The sequence below is a fragment of the Styela clava genome, chromosome 14, assembly GCF_964204865.1.
Source record: "Styela clava chromosome 14, kaStyClav1.hap1.2, whole genome shotgun sequence".
NCBI lineage: Eukaryota > Metazoa > Chordata > Ascidiacea > Stolidobranchia > Styelidae > Styela > Styela clava.
Window position 1 is genome coordinate 13,258,953 of NC_135263.1, and position 24,695 is coordinate 13,283,647.

Sequence of the window (24,695 nt, forward strand, 5' to 3'; positions counted from 1 at the left end):
TCCCAAACTTTAAAAAAAATTTCCATGACAGACCCCTTTCAATTTTTTTAATGATTCCGCGGCCATGTGCACTAAAATGAAACAATAAAAGATCTCAACAAAAAATTAGTGCGCCGTATGGTATAGTGAAAAACACCTCTTCCCTACATGCTCTTACCAACACTTCTGCGGTCAGTTGGCTTGTAATGGCATCAATTGAACTCTCTCTGTGATATCACAGGCTCGCAGCTCTGTGACATCACAATGGGGCATCGTGTTCGAAACAGAAAGAGCAGAATCAGTGTCCCCAGAAGTGATTGCAAAAGAGACAAATGCGTATTTGCAAATTTAAGCATTCAGTATTGTATTATCAAACTTTATGACATATAATGGATTTCTTTCGCGGACCCTTCGAAGGTGCTTCACTGACCCCAAAAGGACCCTGGTTTGGAAACCACTGGGCTACAAGATCAACACTTACTCTACATTGAATTTCATTCTTCGAAAGCCCTCTTCAAGAAAAACAGGAATGAGAGATGTTTTTCCAGAAAATGAAAGTAACTGCCTTTGAAACAATAGCCGCTATCATATTTGTACTGCTTACAGCGACTCAAAAGCATGCTCAAACAAATTTGAGAGTTACTCAAATCTAGATACCCTCTACAAAAATTGGATTTTATTCACATATATGATATAAGTAATACCAAGTTTATATGTACCGCCACCGGTATATCTTTCTATTTGAGGATTGGTGAAAATCAGCAAAATAAGTTAAAATTTTTTATTGAGTATACTCAATAGCAACAGATTATAGGTGCTGGTTTAAACTGTGATTAACCACAATCAGAAAATGTAATTTCAACAAACATCAAATGTCATAAACAAATAAAATTACATTTGCTGCATGACCACAATATCAGCACATAGGCACCATTTGATTAAAACTGCATTTGTTAAAATGCATAGTAACTAACATTGATCATATAGAGCAGGATAACAGTATAGTTTCATATTTTAGCATACCAACCAAATAAAACCTTTACTTATACAGCGTCTTTTCAGAAGGCCAGTTCCTTACAACTATTTATTTATTGAAGCATCACCGACTAGTCATCGAATACACTCAATTTTCTCACTGCTCTTATTTCAATGTAGTCATAAATTAACAATTATGTTATTCCTCACACTGAAATTTACTTACTGTTGAAAGTTGAGTTTCACTCGATGATCTTGTGAGTTGAGCGGAAACATACTCTCTATGAACAGTGAGGTTCAGTACACCGATGCAAGTGTTATCTTGATACCTGAAATAGTGTAAAAAGAATTAGATAAATTAAAATAATTATTTTTGAACTGTGCCATGGTAGAAAAAATTATGGTATCCCCGAAGTATGTGAACCAAGATGGCGCACACCGGAACGTAGTACGTTTACCAGTTTAGGGTTAGGCCATAATTTTATTCCAATTTTCCCTATTTTAGTTAGGGGACTAGCCAAGTGACTCACTTAGTATTTTACCTGGAATTATGGCCTAACCATAACCTGGTATACATACTACGTTCCGATGTCCGCCATCTTGGTTCACATACTTCGGGAGTACCAAAATTACAATATACAAGATAAACACACAAGATGGAAATCCAGGAAAGTTGCCATAACAAATTGAAATTTAAAACACGAGACACAGAGGCACTGCACATAAGCCCATAGTCATAGTGGATCGGAGAATTTGGAAGGAGAATTGTAAGGGGGTAGGGGGTGAATTTAGGGGTGTAGTAAGATGTAGAGTGCTGTTATGAGGGAACGTTGTTTAAAAATTTGAAAAACACTGGCATAGGCAATCTCACTCATAAGGTGCAAATTTACGTATATCGAATCAAATATAGAACATGCAATTATATTTTGAGCCTCAACTAGTGGTTCCCAAACAGGGATAGCCAAAATCTGAATAATTCACTATTTCAAATGAATTACAAAATATTATGATTGATTATGAGCTTCTATTTATTAGCACTTAATGCAGCTTATACAGATGATATTGCTAATATGGCTTATTTCTGAGATAACAACTCTCGATAACTGAGGGTTCGTGTAGAATGAATAAAAAAACAAGATTATAAAAACCCAGTGCTTTTGGAGCAAGTTCAAAAGTACATGTCTTGTAATGAAGGTGGAAATAATTTACAGATTCCAAATCAATAAAAGAGTGTGAATGCTTATAATTTATTGGCTCTTTGGTGACATCTACTGTCTGCTTTTACATGCAGGTTGACCAAAAAAACAAAACCCAGGTCATATGGAAATAATGATAGAGAGGACATGACTTTTGTGCAAAACTTTCTAGATTACTGGAACTTTTAGGTACAAGCGTACAAAAACAGAAGTTAAAGTGTTGAATGAATTTCTGTCATTTTCAGAGATATAATTTAGAAATTTGTGGGTTAATTTTTTTGGGTCACCTTGTGTATAATTTGAGCCTGAAAAATTAATTGATATATATAATTGAATATAACAATAGTTCAAATTAATAAAATATTTCAAGAATTTCCAAAATCACTAGTTAACTGTGAATCAACAGTGAATTGATACCACATAACTCTTGCAATCGTATAAAGAAACAAGAGATTGATGCTCAAATATATGAACAGTACGTACAAGTACAAGCATGCCAGTGATCATAACAAATGCGATCTCGGAACCGCTACACAAGGTCATTGCAGAGAAAAAACAAATCACAATGAACCCACTGAAATTTTTGAAATAAATAAAAGCTTTAGCAAAAAATACGATCTTCTTATCCACTGAAACTTTCAACGCAATTGGTCCAGTAGTTAAGGAAAAAAACGATATTTTCATAATGATGAGAAGAAAAATCCCAACAAGAACAACAACACAATAAAAAAACGATCCATATGTATGTTTCGTGTCCAACAAGAGAGGGTGATTTCCACCAGGCTTATTCATAGAAAAAAATGCATAGCTAGTAAGAAGGAAACAACATACATTTTGGCAATGCTCCAAGTTTCTGTACCAGAGTGATAAATAGAAATGCGAGTGATGATTCGGAACTAAACAATGTTGAAGTATGATACAATTACTGTACATGAAAAAAAATCTATTTGAAGCAGCAGTTCTACCTATATGATTCAATCATCTTGATGCACAATGACACAAATGGGTATTCTCGTAGTATGTGTACCAGGTTAGGGCATAATCTTATTTCAATTTTTCTACCGGTATTTTAGTTAGAGTATGAGTTCGGGGACTGTCTGTGTTGGCCAAGTGAATATACCCCCTGCCCATACGTTTAAATGCCTTTACACAACTTGATGTAAAATAGGCAAACAAAATTAGTTACCTCCATATTGGTACACATACTTCTGGAGCGCCCACAAATGAACTTTAAATGAACAGTTTGGCCATAGATAAATAATGCTTGTTTGAAATTACTTTGGTCAGACGAAACCTCACAGAAACACATTCCTGTCAGTGTGCGACAAGACTAGATTTATATTGAATTTTAACTCTTGCTGTGACATCCTTGTATTATACCAGTGGTTCTCAGACAGTGGGGCGCGCCACACAGGGGGGTGTAGACAATTTTCTTGCCCACCTTATTTCGGATATTAAAATTTCAATACTTTTCATTTATTGCATTATTTACAAGCCATCCTCGTATTTTCAACGTGTTTTGTTAAAAAACAACATATTTTCGCCTTACTATCTGTTTATTTGTAGCTTATTGTAAGCTAGTTATTTTTGAGGTGGGCCGCGAGACATGACAAATTCTAAAATGAGACTCGGCTTAAAAAGTTTGAGAACCACTGTATTATACCACCAAAGTCTCCAGACATCAAAGTAAAAAAATACTCACTCTAGACTGAGTGTGAGAGGTTTCGTCAAGTAGAAAAAATCACTGACGTTACAATTTGTAAACCCAAGTGTGTCGATCTAAATTGAAATCAAAATTACAATAAAAAAATTCATGAAAATAATACGTTAATTTCATTGTATTAAATCAAAACATCAATACAGAATAAGAATATCATATTTATTTCAATATGTTCCAAATGTGAAGAATATGACTCACTATATATATTCCTATGCCCTACCAGACGGACAGTCAGATGGTATTAATAGATATAGCAAGTTCAGGTTAATAAATGATTTATTGGCTGAACTAGAAAGTCAGTAACCTTATTATTAAGCATAATATGTTTTAGAACAGTGGTTTTTAAACAATGGGGCACGCACCACAAAGGGGTAGACATTTTTTGGAAGGCGTGAAGCTAATTAAAAATGAAAATATTTGTTAGATTTGATCTTGCCTGCCATTTTTTTAGATATTTACATTTCTTTATTTTGGATATTTACATTCCATAGACGTATTTTCAACATATTTTTGGATAAAACATATTTTCGCCTTACTATCTGTTATTTGTAACTTTTTATCAGGTAGTTATTTTATAGGTGGAGCGCGAGATTTGACAAATTGGGGGGCGCTGCTTAAAAAGTTCGAGAACCATTGTTTTATAGCAGGGGTGGGCAACTTCTCTAGTCGACGGGCCAGATGTGGGAAGATGAAGTCCCCGCAGGCCGGATTATTAGAAAAAATACTTCAGTATCAAATCTCTGTCAACTTTACGTTTCTTGGGATATTCCATGGTTAATAAAACTCAATATAAAATCTAATTTCTAAAATCTATTTATATTTAGAATCTAAATATAACGAATAACAGTAGTGGGAAATGTTTACAACGCTCTATTGTTTGTTTGAAATAGTAGTTGCTTAATCAAACATTGTTAGATATGGGGGGTGGGGGGGAGCCACTGGACAGTGGTACAGAGTGGAGTTGTTCAGAGCAAAAGGCATGAATAAGCAGCGTTCTATAAAAACAAAAACAAAATGTGACTCAACGATTAAATTGAATATCAGAAAAAGAAACTCAGCAGGATAGTCTGGCTTATAACCAGTTTTCACTGCGACAAACGAAAGAATATTAACTGCGATTAACTTACATCATTAACATCAGCCATCATCAATGAGGCGTGGCTAATGGCAAGTACATAAATCTATGAATAAAATGAAGCCATACGTTATTTCATTGGCTAGAAACCAGGAAACAATCATCAAAGGTCTATATTGAGCAATTCACAATGAAGTGATATAGTGCAATAGGAGACAGTCATAACTCATAATAAGATCAAAGAGTCGACTTCATTTGACCTCTGACACTTTAATAAATAGAAAACCATATTATGCATTGCTTTCTGTTGCTGATATACACAGATGTATTCAGCATTTCCTTTCGTAATGATATATTATTTGAATTACGTCAGGGATGGACAAACTATGGCCCATCAAAGCATTGCTGCCCTTCGCAAAAAAAACTTTGCCCACCCACGATTTAGGTAATATATCTGCGCATAAGCATGGCCTATTGATGTATCACAATTTATTTACGAGTAATACCATGTACGCATGTAGAATAAAATTTGAAGTGAACATTAATATATCAATGCATTGAATGTTATGGAAACACCCAAGGTGTGATGTAACTGAGAAAGCTTTGTAAGTGGATATGACAAATCTTCAAGTAAACTATGATGCATATGGAACACATTGAGTAAAAATAATAAAAGAAGTACAGTTAAATCAATGCTTTGAATGTTGAGTCACTTAAAAGAAAACAAAACTCTTCATAGTAACCATATGACTAATTCAAAAACAACTTTCGAAGCAAGTATACCGAATGGTAAGTACCCAACAGTTTCTAGTATTCAAAATTTTTTTTGTCTATTTTGATATAAGACTTTAAATCTAAATTTTACCAATTGATGCATGACAAGATATAAAACATATATATCTAGCATACAAAAGCATTGATTGCAACTATTTTGTGATAAATAGTGTGTTTTGTTGAAAAATGGTTATCCAAAAGTCGTTTTTTATGACCTCTAATAAACGACAGTACTGCATTAATATCAAATGAATATATATACTCTTTCATATTATTCTGGAAATGCAGCAGTCGTTGAATATCTAACTAAGATTCATATTATGTCAATTTTAATATATATTGCTCAAGCCATCAAAGAATCAACTATAATTTGGACGGATCAAAATCTTTCTGGTGCGGCATTGCCAACCCAAGTTATAACAACCTGAGTGAGGGGTGAGAGTAATTTTGTAGGAGTTATGGGACCAAAAATTTCCGAGTCAAATGGTAGCATACAAAAATGTAATTGTGAGGGAATAAAAAATCGACTTACCGTTCCATTTTCCTTTTTTTGAACTAGTACAAATCTCAATACAGTGTGTGGAGTGATAAGATGTGATTGATAGAAACTTAGTGTAGCAACAAAATGAACATCAGAAGCAGCTTTGACTTGATCTGTCTTGAATACTTGTGTTAAATCAGTGGCAGGAGGTAACAATGAAAAAACTAAAAGAAATATTAAACAGTGAATAATTATTATGTCAGATGTAGGAAAAATCTAATAGTTGTGAAACATATATATTCAATGTATAGCGTGTTCATAAAATCCTGAATTAAATTAGGTAAAAGAGTTGATGCACTTTGTTCCACTAATAGTGGACATATGAAAGTAAGTTAATTGAAGTAAAAGAGTTAATGAACCAAACACTGATTAAACTCAAACTAGGATGTATTAAAAACTGAGTTCTTCAGAACAAAATTTAGATAGTAATAGGACTTTATTAACTCACAGTATATTCCATGAATATGAATATTGGAAGGCGGAAAATTGGAATAAAAAATGATTTGAATTGTTTTTTCTATTTTATACATTTCTCGGACATTAAGTGTCATCATACCTTGAGACTATTCATATTCATCTAAAACGATTATTTTTCAAATGAAATTAAATTATTCCTGAAGTGTAGAATTGAAAATATTAAATATAATAAACTTTGACATTGTTTCAGACAGGTAATCAATGTACAAATGACAAACGATATTTATTTCAGGAACCAATACTGGAACCAAAATTCATTCAATCATATTGATTTATGAATAGAAATAAACAATCATGCAGCATGTTGATTTAATTTTAGAACTTTTGATACATTGCGTCTCTAATAGAAACCCAGCAATTTTAAAATAACTTCAATTCTTTGAATAGTGACAAACTCAACCATGAAATTTGTGATCTATTTTACATCTGAATGAACAAAAACATCTTCGATATGTAATAATATAATGTAACTTTCACTACGATTCAATTAGGGAAATCTACATCTTTCAGTACTTGGTTGGCAGTGAGTTCTCATCTATTTACTGATATTTTACTATTCTGACAAACAAATTTCACCTGGAAGGTTTTTGTCTAAATTTAGTCTAATGAAGTGTTTCCCAACCTATGGGTCGCGACCCAAGAGTGATGGCGGCATGTGATTTTACAAAATAATTCCTTTTAAAAAATTTGGGTCAACTGGAAAAAAGTTTGGAAACCACTCGTCCAATGCAATCTAATACCTCATATTTATTTTTCTGATCGTTTCAAATTGAAGTATTCAAGAATAGAGTCAATCAGCGTTTGAGTAACGCACCACCATAAATTCAATGTTTTAGTAAATTTTGGCATCTCAATGGTTATTCATAACTTTGCTCAGAGTTGAGTTTGATTTATTTCTTAGTGTGATCTTATTTTTTAACCGAATTGTCTTATGAAAAAACGTTAAGTGTTCCAGAATTCTGTTTGGTAAGTTTTTTGATTATGAATATTTTACATGTTAAAATTCCATGTAAATATACTCTAGTTTGCAGCAAAACCAGGATATTTGCCATATTTCACTACATGAAAGTTAACATGAATATAGTTTCAGATTTTTGTTCAAACTAAATTCTTTGTACACATTTTAACAGCAGTGGGGAACGGCTAACTTTAACATACATTTTAATATCAATGGATATGGGCATTTTGGAGAATACCATGAGTCAACCAGAGCTAGGAATTTTTATTTAAGTCATAATCATGAAAACATAATGAAAATGTTATTCCAGACATATAGTTGGCTACTCACCTCTTATCTGAATAGAACGTTTATGATCGATAGTTTTAGCGATGTTCAGATCAACACAACTGAGTCCAAGCTCAAGAACTGGTAAAACTGAATCCTGTATGAAAAATAAAGCAATGGCGGGTAAAATTAAATTTCATTCAAATATACGTTATTTTTTTTAAAAAATACTCCTATTAAAATTACAGATAATCAAGAATAATTGAAAAACCCATGCATTTCAAATGAAATTTTTCAATATTTGAAGAGAAATTTTTGCAGTAATAATATATGGAAAAGACGCTTTAATTAATCAGAACAAGTTGAAAATACATAGCACAACTGCTGCAAGCAAATATCTTCGATGTGGACTTATCTAGTGGCAAACCTATGTTACTGAGATTAAGTTGACAAACAAAAAAATTTAAACAAAACATAACGAACACTAAACATAAAAATAAATCAAAATAATGGGGACAGGTCAATTTGAAAACAATTTCAACAATTACACACGTTATACACAGTAGTAAAATAAAGAAAAATTTGAAAAACTTTGAAGGCTATGCATAGTATTAATAAGTGCATGCTTCCGTGTATCTGTAAGCCGAAGTAGACGAAAAGAATACAATTTAACATAAAACAAGCCTACTCGAATAAAAATTTCTGGTATCATGAAGGATGTCAAAACAACATTCAGTAATAAAACGGAATCAGTAATCATATCGGAAAAATTTTTATTCGAGAATTTAACACAATAAACATTTTGTGTGAATGCACATCACCAGCTGTGTATGTTGTATTATCAACTCATTAAGGCCATTAGGGTAATGGTATAACAGGCAGCGATCACAGTAAAGCCCTATTGTATTCTACACATATCCAGCATGCCTTGTATAAATTCCTTTGCAATATATTTTCAAAAGTTGATTCAGAGAAAATTTTAGGCAAGCAGGCAATTCTACATGGCTACAATGAAGCAACTGTTATTAGCCTTTAAATTTGATATAGCTAAGCCAACATATCACATATGCCAAGCCAACATATGCTGCATAAGATTCGTGAAAACTTGAAAAAATGCAGGTTTATTTCAGAAGAAACTACATATTATACCTTGTCATCTTTCAGACAACTTGATCTTTTAGATTCAGAATATATAAACTTGATTTCAAATTCAAATTCAAGTACATGCGATGCAAAATCATCCAAGTATTTCAAAAAATGGCTGGAAATTATGCTGTTAGCAAGGCAAAATTGATCGGTTTTAACCGCTGTTGCTTGTTCTTGGAGTAAGTCGAATAGTTATATAATGAACTAATAAAGATCTAAAGATAATGGTATGTGCGAATTAATTTTTGTCAGGAGAATTTGCATTGGAAATAAGGAATCCTATCTCAGATAACAGTTAACGATTTTATATAACATCCAATGAACCATAATGAAAAAAGTTTTCAATACCAAAATTTTTGCAATATGATATTTATTTTCAACAATGCAATAGGAGAAAAATGGGAAATTAAAACAAAATATGACTCAATATCATCTTTCATGCTTCTATTTTGAAAAAAAAAGTCTGCATACCAGAATGCATTATTATTGGTTAGCTTTAATGTGGTTATTACAGCCAAGTTGGAATTTCATATACGCAACTTATCTTCATATCAATTGTAGAGAATTCTACTAGGGACAGCCAAACTTGACATCTTTACTATTACCAATATGTTATATAAAAACATAAATATAAAATATTTGCTGAATACTGAACATCAAAATTTGTATAAATCATTGTATATTGACAGATATCAGAAAAAATGATGCAGAAAAAAACTATTGTTTCAACTTTCAGGTAATCTTTAACAATTACATTTTAATTAAGAAAAAGAATTTTTAATATCGATTTTAACATATCCTAATTATGGGTCTATTTCGCCTATCTATCTGATGTTAAAATATACTTTTATACACAAGAAACGAATAATTATTTTTGAAATCACAGAATTAAATACCTCAGAATGCATTCCATTACCCGATCCATTTTCAGTATCCCTCAATGCAGCTTTTTTAAAGTATTATTGATTAATTATTGGTCTATTTTGAGTACTACCGGTAAGTTGCAGTGTCTAATTGTGCTAAAAAATCCAGGCTGAAAATAGAATTAGTCACACAGAGTTCATGCACCATCAAGGTGTTTCAACTTTCTACAGCATGCTTGTTCATTTGCAATACATTACATGTAAGCTCACAGGAGATAAAACGACGTTTTTACGGCGATTCTTCACTTTCATTTTCTTTTTCTTAGTTTCTGTACCCACTTCAACATCGGAAAGCGTCATGTTGTAATCCTTAGGAATTAATTTCCGTCGTGACAGCATTGGTGAACTCTTGAATCAGTTTTGATGATTTTTATTTCAATAAATATACCAGAGCGAATGAAAATTTGACTGAACACTAGGAAAGGAAATATAAACTCACATTTGCTGATCTTGTTTCTTTTATGATTGTTTGTGGCATTGATGATGGCGGCTGAAGATTTTGTTGAGAACTCTAGGAAACATAGAAAAAAAAAGGACTGGAGAATGTTGCAAAAATTCAAGATTCAAGAGCAATGTGACAATTTCGAAACAAAAATAAAAATGTTCATGGTTTTTTATAGAATTTTAGTTTGTAAAATTTAGCGACATCATTATTTTATTAAAAAGAGGACATTTTTGATCAATTGAAATTTAGATGAGTCACAAGGTAAATTTCTTAAACAGCAAACTATCGGACATAAAAAAAAACTTGATAGGTATACAATCTAACCTGATATCTAAAATATGAATATAAACCAAAGGCATATAAACAAAAGTTGATTGAAAAATAAGGTGAAATTCACAAAAGTAGTCAAGTAAATCAAGATAATACCATACATATCATACCTCTCCCAACATATTTTGTTGTTTCATTAACATTTCATATTTTTCCTTCAGTTTTGTATAATTGGCATCTTCTAATGCCTTTATCCATTGTTTCGCTTCCGCTGGTTCACTTGCAAGAAAGTAAGTACTTCTATTATCTCCATCAAATTCTGAAAACAATTCAAGGTTGACGAAGAGTTTAAAAAATAGAACTATAAAAAGGGGATTTCAAATAATATACAAAATTTTATTTCATTTACCCAAAATAAAGGCACATTCTTGTGTTGAATCTGACACTGGCCTGACATGTGATCCTTCTAATACAAATACACCATGAGGATCCGAGCCCTAGTTATGAAAAAACACAACATTTTGATTATTGTTAGTTTTACCATATAAAAAGTAATCATAGTCTTAAACAGTTGCTTTACTGTTATGAATAATTTTGTTTGTGATAAAAAATTAAAGAAATGTCAAAGCAGTAAAATTTGGAAAGAAATGAATTTTTTACCAAGTCGATTTCTAACTTTTAATTCAAACGATCGCTTGATTTTTCAAAATTAGCTATTAATTTAATTTCAAAGCAGAATTATTTAATATCGCCTATATATCTTATATACCTAGTATCCAGCAAACTAGAAGTCAAGCGAGAAGCGACACATTAGCATATTCACAAAGTATATTTGGCATCATTATGCTGAATAGTATGTTTTCTTACTGAGATTTAACCAGAGTAAGGCCAATGCACTCACTCAGAAGATATGTGTTCATGTTATGCCGAAGCTGAATCAAAAAGAATCTCACCATATCTTTTGTCTTGAAATAGAAGAATAAATTATCCACCAGTCTGCACCAACGTTCTGTCAGAACTAAAATAATAATACAAGAAACTCTCATTAAATATACTGTCATAAAGAAGACTTGTTGGTGGGAGCGTACTAAAACTAGAATTGATTTGAGGAAAAGGAAAATGAGAACAAGATAAAAAAAAATTCTCAACATTTTAAATATGTAATGTGGCCCCAATTTTTTGGAATCAATAACTTAAATTATTTTTATTCAACATGATCGAATTAAGAATGTGCTAAATATTGCACACTCGAAAACATTATTTTAGAATGTATTCAGAAAGGTGACCCATCTGTCACCGGATGTCACCGATTAATACAGCATTATTATGGTTGCTTACCATCAGTTTTGTTCCATAATTTCCCTTCCTTTTCTCTCAAGCTTAGCACCCCTTCTTTAGCGCATAACTTTGCCGATGTTATTGCCATTTGCTTTAGTTCACTGGCATTGTAACGCATTGTTAACTAAATCCAAGAATCTGCTTTGAATAAAACAAAGAGATAAAATGTGTGTTCATCCAGTCATTACAGCATTACTGATTTGAAATGAAACCGAAACATCAATCACTACAAGTACAGATCAGAAGGATTTACATGTTTATTCTGGGGGAGAGAAAAGTCGATAACACGGTTTATTAATTATATGGCGAACCACGGCCTCTCGTCCCTGCGTCCCGTTTCCAGTCTACGTTGGATATGGGATTAGTTAGCCAGTTATTTGTTTTCGGAAGAATGAACTCGATGGTGAAGGAAGCCATAGCCGACCAGCTGTTACGTGAACCACCCTACGTCGGAGAGAAGTCCAGCAATCCTCTCGCACATAACTATCCGTCTATCCTCGCACAGGATTCGAATCTGCAAACCCACTGACCCATGCATAGTAATCAGAGGTGCGGGGGCGAGCGTGTTCCTAATGCTCAGCACGATGCACCACACCACCAGTAGACTAAGCGAGAAATGACATCCCAACATTGTATAGTTAACATACAGACATAAACAATCTGTGTGGGATAACACATAAAGTATACCGTCTCTATTAGCTAAGATTTTATTTAATGCCTGAATGTAGACATGTTAGAACTTACATTACAATTTAATTTACAGTAGCCTACCGTACGGTACCAGCAGTAACGGTACTGTAACCTCCATATCATGGGACGTGGACAACTCGACAAATAGCCTACAAACATCTTCAAATGCTACACACAAATGCACAGGCCAATATCCAGATATCGCCGATAGATTTTAATGCGGCGACCCACCCACCGATGTCTCAAAGAATGATAAGTCTCCGGAGTCTGAATAGGTATATAAATATCGTCTCACTGTTGCCCCCTAACGACCAAAGAAATAAAAGATAATAACATCGTCTATTTTCTGTAACCGCAGTAAAATTGTACCTTATACTTCATCATTGTGAATTTTGTTTTCGCGTGTTGTCGTTTGCAACCTGGTTTAGTTGTCAAAAATTATCATTTGCTTTAAAAGTGGTCAAGCATAAAAAGTACTGAAGCAGTTGAACAAATTTTAATAGTTAAGTCACAGTGCTTGTCACGTACACTGCTGGGGAACCACCGCCGCTTTGCCGCTTACCGGTCCCAAATATTTTGTTTGATGTTCAGTTCTCTGTCGTCTGAATGGTTTAGTTCGGTTATAAGTTTCTGTCAACTCGAAAGAAATAGGAACAGCTTTTAAATCGATTTAAAATAAACTGGACGATCTTGGAAAAATAGAAAGTAGAGCGTAGGCCTACTTACTGCTATATTAATGTATTATGATATCCCGCTTGAATCGTAATACCGTACGGTACCGGTACCGGTACCACTAAATTCACAATCGCCTGGTTAACATTATAAAGTTATACCGGTAGCCTATGTCACGGGCTACCGGTACCTGTGTCTTTAGTTTGCTGCTAACTTAGCTTGTCAAATTCTATGTATGTGTTTCTTGGTAACTTTATTTCTTGATCTGTTGATGGAGATAATAGTCTACTGTTATAACCGCATTAACAATATTACAAACTAATTGTTCATCGTGCATTCTAGCTCGGGTAAAAGCACATTAATGTGACAAACTACGCCCATCACTCTTTACCAGTGTAGGTCGGGTATGAATGGCAATAGCTAGTAAACTCTCCAGAATTGATTTTATGCGAGGAACTCTATGAATTATCATCACAGCGAATATATATTTACCTTTGTTTCACAACAACAGCTACATAAACATATAACGATGCAATCTCTTATCAGAGATTGTTTCATTGTGAGTGTGGATTTGTGACCTCACACTCGCTATAGCGATTTAACCAGTTGTATGTATCATCGAGCTTGTGGTTGCTAGGATATCCATGGTATATGAAAAAAATTTGGTCTTTTCTAATTTAGTGTTCAACTAGTAGCCTATTAAACAAAAATTCTAGTAAAATGCTCAACGGAGTATTTCTAATTAATTCACTTGGTGATGTATTGGCATGTAAAAACTTATCTGCCGCGAAATATACATGGAGTCCAAAAATATTTTTTCAACGAGGATTGCAGAAATTTATCAATAAAGTTTTACCACCATGTATAGAAATTGACAACGTATTCTATACCCATGCTTCCAGCGATGAAATTTTTGTTGTAGCTGTATCTGATTCTGAGGAGATATCTCCTATATTGATGATGATAAGTTTACAGAATTTCATCAAAGAATGTGCTGATTTAATTGGAGATATGAAAAGTGAGAATGTACTTTTACACAGTGCTGTTGTATATGAGTTACTTATACAAACATTTGGCTTGTCCCATCCTGACAATATATCACAACATGCCATTAATGAGTGCAAGCAAATGGGAAATACTGGATACACAGAGGCTGGTATGTTCCCTTTTATGCCAGAAAACTTATTTGGAGTATCACCTTCAAAAGAAGAGAAATATATGAAAGAAAGTAGTGCTTCAAAAGCACCTCTAGCATCTCAACAAGAAAAGAAAAATGAAATATTTGTCGATCTGATTGAATATCTTATTGCGATAATTGATAAAGATGGTCAAGTTATTCATGCTGATATAAAGGGATCATTGAGCACTAAGAGTTACCTCACAAACACTGTCAGTGTTCAAATCGCTTTGCCAGATAAAATCATTGAGGAGAATCCTACAGACACAAGTGATACTGACAAAATATTTATCACAGCGAAGCGTTTCAGATGCAAAAAATCATCGAAAGAAACACAAAATGAATTTCCACTTGTAAAACACTTGTCAGGCCCTGGTCTTAATCCGATAATGGATTACAATGTTGCATCAGACAACCTTAAACTTCCATTTACAATGTATCACAACTTTTCAAAGACCAATAAAGGCAGTATGATTGAGTTAGCATTAACCTGCAAAATTTTTTGTGCTCTACCACTTGGAATTTCTCCGATAAACTGGTCTGCATCATTTCCACTGCCATCAAAACTTATCTCTGTAAGCGGGACATCTTCTCTGAAAAGTATCCATTTTACACAAAGTAAAGATAAAAGGACATTGCATATGCAAAGTCCTGTGTTCCCTGCCCAGTCACATCACTCCATCACGTTAATTTTACTATTATCTGAGATTTTGCCATTTATGGTTTATGAAATGCCTCATTTAAATATTAAATTTGAGGTACCAAATCTTTGTATCTCAAATATGAGGATACAAAGTCTCAAAGTTCAAAATATTAACTCAAACACTTCCTCCACTGTTACCAAGTGGGCCAGATGTGTTACACATAGCAATGACTACACATTTGAATTAAAGTATGATTGGATTTAATGTGTCTCTATCACCTTGTATTATACTATCTTTCATAAAAAAATGCTTATAATATGGCAGGCCATAACCCTTTGTTCAGCATGGGCCGTGCCTAAATTTTCCTCATGGGATTGTTTACATGCACAGGCTAATCAGTCAGGTCAGACTAGTAAGTGAACTAGGAGAAAGGACTTGCAGTTAAGTACACAATATCCTAGAACGGTACCGTACCATAATTATACACAATCATAAAAATAACGGATTCATATCGAAATTAGACCTTTTTCATACATGCTACGCCGAAATAGTTTGATGGGCACAGGCAGACACATTTTCTACCTTGATCCAGTATGACAAATTTCCCACCATTCCTGCAAAATCCAAGACTGCACCGATTGGGATCATAACGATCAAAAAGCTCGGACAATGCTCGTTCTGTGTTTTTTCTGATATGGCCTGAAGGAACCAGATCAGAAATTGGGGCGAGTTTAAAATCTATAATGGCCGGATTGTGCTTTATGCTGTCAACCCATTGCTGGTATTTTCCGTGATCTGTGTCCTCCCCAAGGAGCGTCAACACCGCGGCCGCTTTAGAGCTTCCTCCTACAACACTTGATGTCGTTTTAGAAGCCGAGTGCAAGAAAGTTCGTTCACTAGAGCTCGAGGAACCACTGCCTGCACAATTTTTTGTTGACAAGGATGGTTTTATGCCATAAATTGTCACAGCTGCTTCAGTCGTTATGCAGCTTTTCTGTTCCTCATCTGTTAGTTTTGTGCGTGAAATCAGACTTTTGGCGTACTGAAATACAACTTTAAATACACCTCCCACAACGCCAGAGGAGTAATAATGTGTCCCGAAATCACGAATTAAGTCCATGTACTTCGCGTAGTCGTATTCGATAGGCAGTTCTCCAATACGCTGTCGGAATTGTGAAGACAACTTCAAGCCCTTGCGATTTATATTGAATTGTCCTATGCGAACTCTACTAGTTAGAATAAAATACTTGTAGTCTGTTTCTATGCTGGATTCAATGATTTTCTTCCATACGGTCTCCTCCGATTTTGCTGCCTTTGCTCCGTATGTAACGATGTCGTCGTAGGCAAACGAGATTTCCGCAGAAATCTTATACTCGTAATCTTTGTTCTTTTTCTCATTCAGCTCCATCGTATTTCTGTATGAACTCACCCGCAATGTGGTGTGCACTTCTGCGGAAGAACGGTAGCTTTGGATATTATATGGCTTCCTGAATCTTTTTTGAAATTCGCCCAAATACACGGTGTCACACGTTCCACCATACTTGTTATTATCAAGTACGTGGCCCATGCTTTCAGCTTTTAAAATGTCATACCCGGCTCCGATATTCCCTATATTTGGGATTGATTTGTAGACGACCCCGCCACAAGGATTTCTGGCTGTCGTACAATTACGTTCGTCTGATGTATCTTCGCAATCGGCATCTCCGTTGCATTTCAACCAAGATGCGATACAATGACTGTCGCTGTCACATCTCAAGGGCTGTGATTTCGAACACTGCTGGGTTAGCATGCTGCAATTTCCAGTTATTGTGCAGTTGTAGTCGATCCCCGCGTCACTCCCCTCGCATCTTTGGCCACCATATAGTGAAGGGAAAGCTACTTTTCGGTACCTTGAACGTAACCCTCCTCCACATTTATCACACGAACTCCATTCACCCCAAGTCCCCCAGCGGCATATCACGGGACAGGGTTTCACAAAACAGAGGTTTGTTTGTCTGTAAATAGGAAATATCGGGAATTATATTCCATAATATCCGTATCCATAGACATTGCCTATTTCAAAATGAATTAATTCTGCCTTTCGATCATCGACCATTTTTGTTCGAAAATTCTGAGTCCAAGTTATGTATACTATACTGATTGATTACTGCTTTTGTATAAGATAATTATATATATATATATTAATTGAATAATAATATAAATTGTTCTGACTCTAATGATGGACATCTTTGGCCATTGTGTTGATGCATCACCGTTATATTTCTCGTACGGTATGTCAGCCCTTGTCCGCAAAGTTTACTGCAAGTGGACCAAGGTCCTCACGCCGTCACCTGTGAACAAGAATATCAAAATTGCTATGAGACTAATTCTGCTGTGAAGGCTTTTCGATTTTGATAATTCTACAAACTAGATATACATTTTGAAGTCATAACTACCTGACAATCTTCATCGTGCTTTCCCCACCATAGATGACCATCAGTCACCGCAAAACAAGCCAACATATACACATAACAAAGAAGAATCCTCATAACTTAACAAATAGGGAATCACTCAGGCCAGTTATTGTTATATCAAAAAACTGTATATATACATGCCCTGCGGTCAACATTTTATCGCCCATTGCAACGTTTATCCCACACTGAATGATAACATCTGTCCATTGATGCGTCACGCAATATAATGCCACAATACTAAGGCATATCGGAACTGATGCAACAATGTAATACCGGTAGATAGATTTATTGATTTGTCAACCGAAATTATTTGATTGATTGAAAAAAATACTGTAAATCAGGGGTGTGCAACATTTCTTATTGGCCGGCCATATAACTTTATACATCCATAGCTGGGCCATGTAAAAAAATAGTTTTTCCATGTACAGAACGAATTATAAAATTCTCACAACTATCGCTTAGCCTTACAGTAAAAAGGCATCGGGCAAAATGACGAAAGGTTTAACGCAGTGACAAGAGCAAAAAAATGTATGGATTTTTTTACCCACGTGAGCCACCCAAAAATCGTGATCAACAGAAGCCCATTTTCTCTCTTGCTACGTTGTCGATTTCATTCAGAGTATCATAGTGTCGACCGTCTATGAAGAATTACAACGGTTCTAAGTTGTTATAGGCGGCGTACGCAAAGTGCGTCAAATCATCGTAATACGATTTTTTTGATTTGTCACGGGCGACCTTCGTTTTCTGACCGCAGTTCAAGGTACTAAACAACTTGCCACCGATCGCATTCCGGAGTTGTGTGTATTTCAGACATACAAGATCATATCACCAGCTAGCACAGGGCCCAGTTGGTCTGTCACAGCAATAATATGACACAGGTACGGTACATTTTTATATTTGACGGGATAAGAGTCACGCTGGGATACAATCATGCGTACCCCACGGCGTGGTTAGTCGCGTGATACTGCGAGACACCGCCCTAATTTGAAAACTAGACCTGCTTTCTTTACCCAAAGGCAAATCTCTTCCACTTGCATAGTTAAAGATGGAAGTTGAACACTCAAAGTTAAGTAAAATCATTTATTCTTAGTGATGCTAAAAAGCTTTCCATGAAGATTAGGGAAGCCATAAAATTACAACGAAACATTCGAAAAGCAACTAAAATAACAAGAACGTAGAATTTGGTAAACAGGAATGTAGGTGCAGAAACAAATACCAAGGAGAAAAATCCAAGGGACAAGAGGAAGTGTTCATAAGTCCAGTCAGTACACAACGAATTAGACGAAAAACATGGTTTATTTTGACAAGACCAAAACAGAACTCTTTTCTTCAAAGGCGAAAAGGGCCAAAGAACTTCGAAACAATTTGAAGAACAAGTGTTGCGGATTTTGAGAACTTTTACATATAGACATGATTTGTTTTTGTTTCAAGTTATTCACATAATTTCAGATTTTTTTTTGCTTTTTGAAACGCTGTTGAAACCAACGCCCTACTGCTAGAAAACAGCTGGTTATATAAAACTTAGTAAAATTTGTTTAAAAACTTAAAAAAAAAATTGAAGTGGCAGTGATAAGAATTGTGGAAAAGTAGTCCCAGACAGACCAATAAATTATCTACCATTATAAAATTATGTAGCATTAGTGAAATAGCACGTAGCACAAAGACACTTTTAGGGAGCATTACTGGGCTAACAGCCATTTCGTTTTTATCCGAGCACTACTTTTATGTACATTTGACGTTTGATTTGGGATCCTACATAGTCCTCGCATGGCGTAAAACTTTACCCAAGGACTTTGACCTGCTTGAAAAACTAGATTTCCATGGAAAATTGTTTTCCATTTTCCAAAACCAGCCTCTTCACGACCATCACTGCAATTCTTCAAACGGAAGACTGGCCGGCATTTTTAACAATGATACGCACTCCATTCTAAAAAAAAAATATTGTACAAATTGAGAAATTTATAGAAGCAAGATATATAATTGTGTGAGTGTGTGAATTGTTACGAATATACACGCTTAACTTGTACAAAGCTGTAACAATTGGCAGTATCTTGGAACACAAAAAAGTGTCAAACTATTTCACTCACTCAAGTTTGGCGGGCAATATAAAATCGTTGCGCGGACCGTAACTGACTCGCAGTTTGGGAACCAGTTGTAGCGCAACAAATATGCTTTGGCAACAGGCCACCAGAGTCATGGTCCCCTATATCAATAAGGTCTTGTATATGATTAAAAATTGTAACAGGAAGAACTTTCAGGGATGGATAAAGAATTTTTAGGACACCACCCGATCATACATTTCAAGTAGAATTACTCACTTTGCTTCCTTGTATTTGTCTCTTGCAGCCTGTTGTGGGTTGCCAGGTGCAGCATTGAATAAATTATATAACTTAGATATGCATGGTGCAAGTTCGTCTAAGTTGTACTGCATGTAGTGTTGCATTGTTTCATCCTGGAAGGCAAAATGTAGGTTATAAACTTTATTTGCAGTGCAGTCCACAAAGAAATACGAGCATCTACTTACCCATATTTTACCAGAAACTGCATAGCTCGCCAGACACACCGCTGAAGCAGCTACAAAAGATGGCAGAAAAGCAACCATTTCACAGTCATTGAGTGCAAGTTCACATAGGTACTGAAAGGAAATAGAATTGATAATGATTGAAGAAACTAAGAAACCATCAGATTCATTCATTTTAAAAGTGCGGGGAATCAATGACTAGAATAAATCGACAGCAGCTGTGGAGTAAACATGGCAGTTGCTATACGAATTTTTATAACATAGTTGATACCGCATTATCATATGTATACTTGTTTCATTTATATTATTACAAATATGAACAATATTGAGAAAATGTTCAGTTTTCCTTTTCTACAGCCATTCATTACTCAAGGCTTATCAATATCAAAAGTCTAATATTAATAATGTAATATTTGTGAATAGGTTAGAAAGTTGATAACATATGAGAGTAAGAATTAGTTGTTTGTACTGATTACAAATTACACATGTTTGATTTAATGATAGAGTCTTACCGAAGCAAGCATTTCCGTTTTTCTGTCAGCACAGGCAGCTTTTAAAAACCTAGGTAAAAATTGATTTGAGGTTGGGACGGCAACATCGAAGCTGAGCACTTTAAGAATGAGATGCTCCATTCTCAGAACTTGTTTCTTTGTGTAAGTATCATCAGTAATGTAGACAAATTCACCGACATCTGGTGGGTAAATCTCTTCAAATTTTCTGAAATATGTAATAAATAATAATTTAACCTAATATATATAAAGAAACAATTATAGAGGATTAATGATCACATTTTTATTGAAATTAAAAAGTATTTATTTAATGACCGACTCAATAACTCTTCAAAACCACTCTTAGCACAGTTCCACAACAAATATCCTTATAGGTTCCATTACATTTGAACCCACGTACATTTGAACCCATGACAATTGCACCTGTATGCTATTGCACCTATGGAATTTTTTTTGTTTTTCGGATAGTTGAACCCATACTAACCCTAACCCATGGGTTTTAGCACCCGCATATAGATTGAACCCGTGGATATACGCATGGGTTCAAATGTACGTGGGTTCAAATGTACGGTCACCATCCTTATATACTCACGCGGCGAGAAACATTGCTGCGGTCCCGACAAGCTGAAGCTTCGCTCTCATAACAGCCATATGGGAAAGAAATCTGTCGATGTAATTGACTGCAAGATGTGTAGTTTCTGTGTGTAATTTATATTCTTCTGAAACCTCAATGAGCCAATCTACTAATATGGATCTCATGCTTGCTGTGATGTCTTGCTGTTTTCTCATATAATTTGCTTTCGGGCGATTTCTTGTCTGTATAAATTTTTTTTTAATTTGAAATCTTATTAAATTAATTAATATTAAATAAATTCGAAATAACCCGATCAATTCGTGGCACATCGAAGCAAACTAATTTAATGTGAAGCAAGATCATGAATAATTTTAGTACAGATTCTACTTTTAATGAAGCTATTAGTTTATTGATAATTTTGAATAAAAAAATTAAGTGAAAAGTTTAAGAGTGAAAACAATTCCAATACCATGCTTTGTGTTCCTTAGTTCACAAGTAAAAATGTCCTGTATAATTGTCAAGTCTGGATTTGCCATAGGTTGTAGGCAACTTACCTCAGCTTGTCTTAGGTGTTCAAAAATTTCAGTTGCATATTCGGAGACTCCATAAACACTGGATTCTGCATCAATATCGGATATACTAGATCTGTCTGAAGAATTTAGTGTTGTATCCAAGACCATAGGAGATTCTATAAAAATGAATTGTTGAGGTAATTGTTACAAGTACAGTTCACAAGCCATTTCTAAGATACCTAACGAAAATACTCTCATTATGACATTTATGATACATAACAAACATATCAGAAATATTGGAGTTCCCTAATTGAAGCCCAATTGAAGTTTTTTTACAATTCCTTACCATGTTGTTCTGGAACTGGTAAACTTGTTAAAGGTGCCCTTGATATTGAAGGTAAAGCTGTTAACGCAGCAGGCAAACTGGATTTATCTAATGTTGACTGTCTGGTGACTGGCTTCGTGCTTTCAGCAACACTAACTGCACAAGCAGTTTCATCAAATATCTGTATGAAATCAGGCGATGATTACAGTCCGTTCGGTTGCTAGACCATGTAGTTATGAAGCATAACAAGAGGGAACTTAATTTTTTTTTTTCAGGAAGAAAACTTAATAAAATACTAGCAGTAGAAAAAATGTAATGTAAAATTATATTATAAATTTCATTCCATGTTACAAAAAAATTTTAAGTTCACAATTCAAAGAAATGAACAAAGATCAAATGAGGTAGAAATTTCATACACAAGACTTGAAGAAAATCTTACCTTGAAACCGTCGTTTGATGCAGATGCAGGCTTGTTTCCTCCAAGCGATGTGAAGAAACCCTCTGTCGTGGCATTCTAAAAAAGAGAAAATTATAATTACCGTACATTTGTGAATTTGCATGGTTCATCAACTGGTCAATAGTAAAGTGCAGAAATTTTTACTACGAAAAACCTTTGAATGTCAAACCTGTTTTGCTGCTCTGAATGGTTGCACCCTGCCACCAATTGTATTCTGATTTAGTTCTCCTAAAACAGCCCTTTGCCTTGTATTTTCATCTCTTTTCCCAAGCATTTGGTGCTGCTGGTTAGGATTTTCTGTGTTAGCTTGTGAAGCAAACATGTTGAAAGGTCGAATGAGACTGTTGTCTATATCCGCCTGGAGAATATTTTTTTTTTTTTGATTAGTAAATACCTAGGAGCAAAACCAACTAAACTTATATAAAGTAAATGACGTTAGCCCTAAAATGATTTGACCAAATAACAATGTAAGAAGGGGCAAACGACAGAGAATTACATCCACTTACTTAGAGAAAAATTGGGCGATCTGGTTCAATTAATTGAATGCAGAGATGGCTGTACCAACCATTTTACCAGATGTCCGAGAATGATTCAATATACAAATTTGTCTAATTGGCAAATTTTATATACCCTTAAAGACTAGAACTGACACTACCGTAATCATAAATCAAGAATTAAGTTCAGAAACTCAGCTTATCCAGCTACCAATCACATTTGCACACGCTTAATGTTATTTACATTGCCTTTCTGCAGTGTGAAGTTCCCAGTCATCACAAAATTAGGCTAGCAGAATGGCAGATGAAGTATGGTAACAATTAGGACTGTAGGTACGGTAGTCTATTGAAGTAGACTGCTGGGCCTTGCTTAATTCTGCAATTCATCACTGCATTAAGACTCAAGAAATTTTAGTTTCACTGCTATAACTGTATAGCAACATTTACTGAATAATCTGATAACTGGATAATGGAGAATTCCAAGGTTTATCATCCATCAGCTCACCTTTCAGATATCCTTGTCAATATTCTTCTTTTGTGTAGGCTGTAAATGCTGACTTATGATTGAATTAAATTTCCAAATGCCAAGGTTAAAATATCATCTCTATTCAAATAGAGTAATAAAATTCTTTCTACTCAAAAAGTCTTGTTTTGTAGAAGGCTGTGTCGGACGTTCTTGAAGCAATTAAAATGATAAAAGCTGAAAATAGTTAACGCAAATGACAACGTGTCAACGATTCAGAAATCCAAGCAGTACGATTCCAAAACCTTCTTTCCGTCGGCGCTTTGGCAATCAATTTAAATAATCTTGATTGGGGATTGCGCGTTTTTCGGATTAAACAATTATTACGTCACGGCCTGCAGTTCCAACCCCACGATATCAAAATGCCTTCAGATATCCATGCAGTTTCCACTTCCCAGTCCACCTCTGCTTGAAATATCGGCTGAATGACTAGTTCTATCTACCAACGCCGCCTCCAATCTGTAAATGTACAAAAAATCAAAATTGACGCTAAAAGTCATGTCAAAACAAACATTAAATGCAATCTCCACAACAATTACGCTTTCCTTTTGTGTATATTATACCCCGCAACAAAACGCACGATGCCTGGTTACGGACGCCAAGCCCATTTTGTTTCCCTAGTGAAACGACAAATAGCATCCTACGTAACAGCTTTAGTTTACAGTGTATACTTTTGTCCGAGCCATAAGCTGGCTTGGTGTCGCTTCGCAAGTGTTTCCCGTTTGAATTTTGTATTTTAAATGACCCGCGATGCTCACAGCCAATCATCGCTCGCGTTTACCACGTGACGGCTTTGTGTTGAAAAGCTTGAGTAACGCGCACTTCGTCTCGTAGTAAAATTCTCTCTCGCGTTCCTTTTGTTTGGACTATGACCCGTTACAGTACTGTAAATCGATTAGATTTATTATGTTCGCCGACTCGACGCGTCCTTTCGATTTGTCCTGTCATCTGGAAAGGAGAAAGATCAATGAAACAATATCACCGTGGGCCATTCATAACTATTGCGATAGAAGGTTGACTATATCACAGTTGGTTTACATCTGTATAGAATATTTACGAA

General features: G+C 34.8%; 4 protein-coding genes across 6 annotated transcripts in view; 1 reads left to right on the forward strand and 3 right to left on the reverse strand.

Moving 5' to 3' along the window:
* The window catches only part of LOC120341656 (inositol polyphosphate-4-phosphatase type I A-like), a 38,902-nt gene extending 25,908 nt beyond the window's left edge, over positions 1–12,994 (reverse strand). Inside the window, exons 1-11 of one of the 3 annotated variants that reach the window (XM_039410214.2) lie at positions 12,856–12,994; positions 12,085–12,222; positions 11,700–11,764; positions 11,156–11,243; positions 10,917–11,065; positions 10,471–10,542; positions 10,242–10,379; positions 8,026–8,119; positions 6,252–6,424; positions 3,853–3,929; positions 1,181–1,283 (exon numbers count right to left, since the gene is read on the reverse strand). In XM_039410214.2, coding sequence (XP_039266148.2) covers positions 1,181–1,283; positions 3,853–3,929; positions 6,252–6,424; positions 8,026–8,119; positions 10,242–10,379; positions 10,471–10,542; positions 10,917–11,065; positions 11,156–11,243; positions 11,700–11,764; positions 12,085–12,202 — 1,077 coding nt within the window. In that variant the 5' untranslated portion in view covers positions 12,203–12,222; positions 12,856–12,994. Of the gene's footprint in view, positions 1–1,180; positions 1,284–3,852; positions 3,930–6,251; positions 6,425–8,025; positions 8,120–10,229; positions 10,380–10,470; positions 10,543–10,916; positions 11,066–11,155; positions 11,244–11,699; positions 11,765–12,084; positions 12,223–12,855 lie in introns of all 3 variants that reach the window. The other 2 variants (XM_039410213.2, XM_039410215.2) reach the window with 2 other exon arrangements.
* A 713-nt stretch (positions 12,995–13,707) lies between these two features.
* LOC120341658 (AP-4 complex subunit mu-1-like) lies at positions 13,708–15,533 on the forward strand. Its single transcript, XM_039410217.2, has one exon. It carries the CDS (start codon positions 14,167–14,169, stop codon positions 15,529–15,531), a length of 1,365 nt encoding a protein of 454 aa, XP_039266151.2. The 5' UTR covers positions 13,708–14,166; the 3' UTR covers positions 15,532–15,533.
* LOC120341657 (complement component C6-like) lies at positions 15,511–17,896 on the reverse strand. Its single transcript, XM_039410216.2, has 3 exons — positions 17,703–17,896; positions 17,479–17,597; positions 15,511–17,261 (listed from the first exon to the last, which is right to left on the reverse strand). The coding sequence occupies exons 2-3, from the start codon at positions 17,514–17,516 to the stop codon at positions 15,785–15,787; spliced, it is 1,515 nt and encodes a 504-aa protein (XP_039266150.2). The 5' UTR covers positions 17,517–17,597; positions 17,703–17,896; the 3' UTR covers positions 15,511–15,784.
* An 890-nt stretch (positions 17,897–18,786) lies between these two features.
* On the reverse strand, positions 18,787–24,068 carry LOC120340807 (G2/mitotic-specific cyclin-A-like). Its single transcript, XM_039409176.2, has 10 exons — positions 23,618–24,068; positions 22,788–22,976; positions 22,601–22,675; positions 22,183–22,342; positions 21,879–22,012; positions 21,343–21,566; positions 20,754–20,958; positions 20,245–20,355; positions 20,039–20,172; positions 18,787–19,647 (listed from the first exon to the last, which is right to left on the reverse strand). Exons 2-10 carry the CDS (start codon positions 22,938–22,940, stop codon positions 19,587–19,589), a joined length of 1,257 nt encoding a protein of 418 aa, XP_039265110.2. The 5' UTR covers positions 22,941–22,976; positions 23,618–24,068; the 3' UTR covers positions 18,787–19,586.
* Positions 24,069–24,695: the final 627 nt, after the last annotated feature.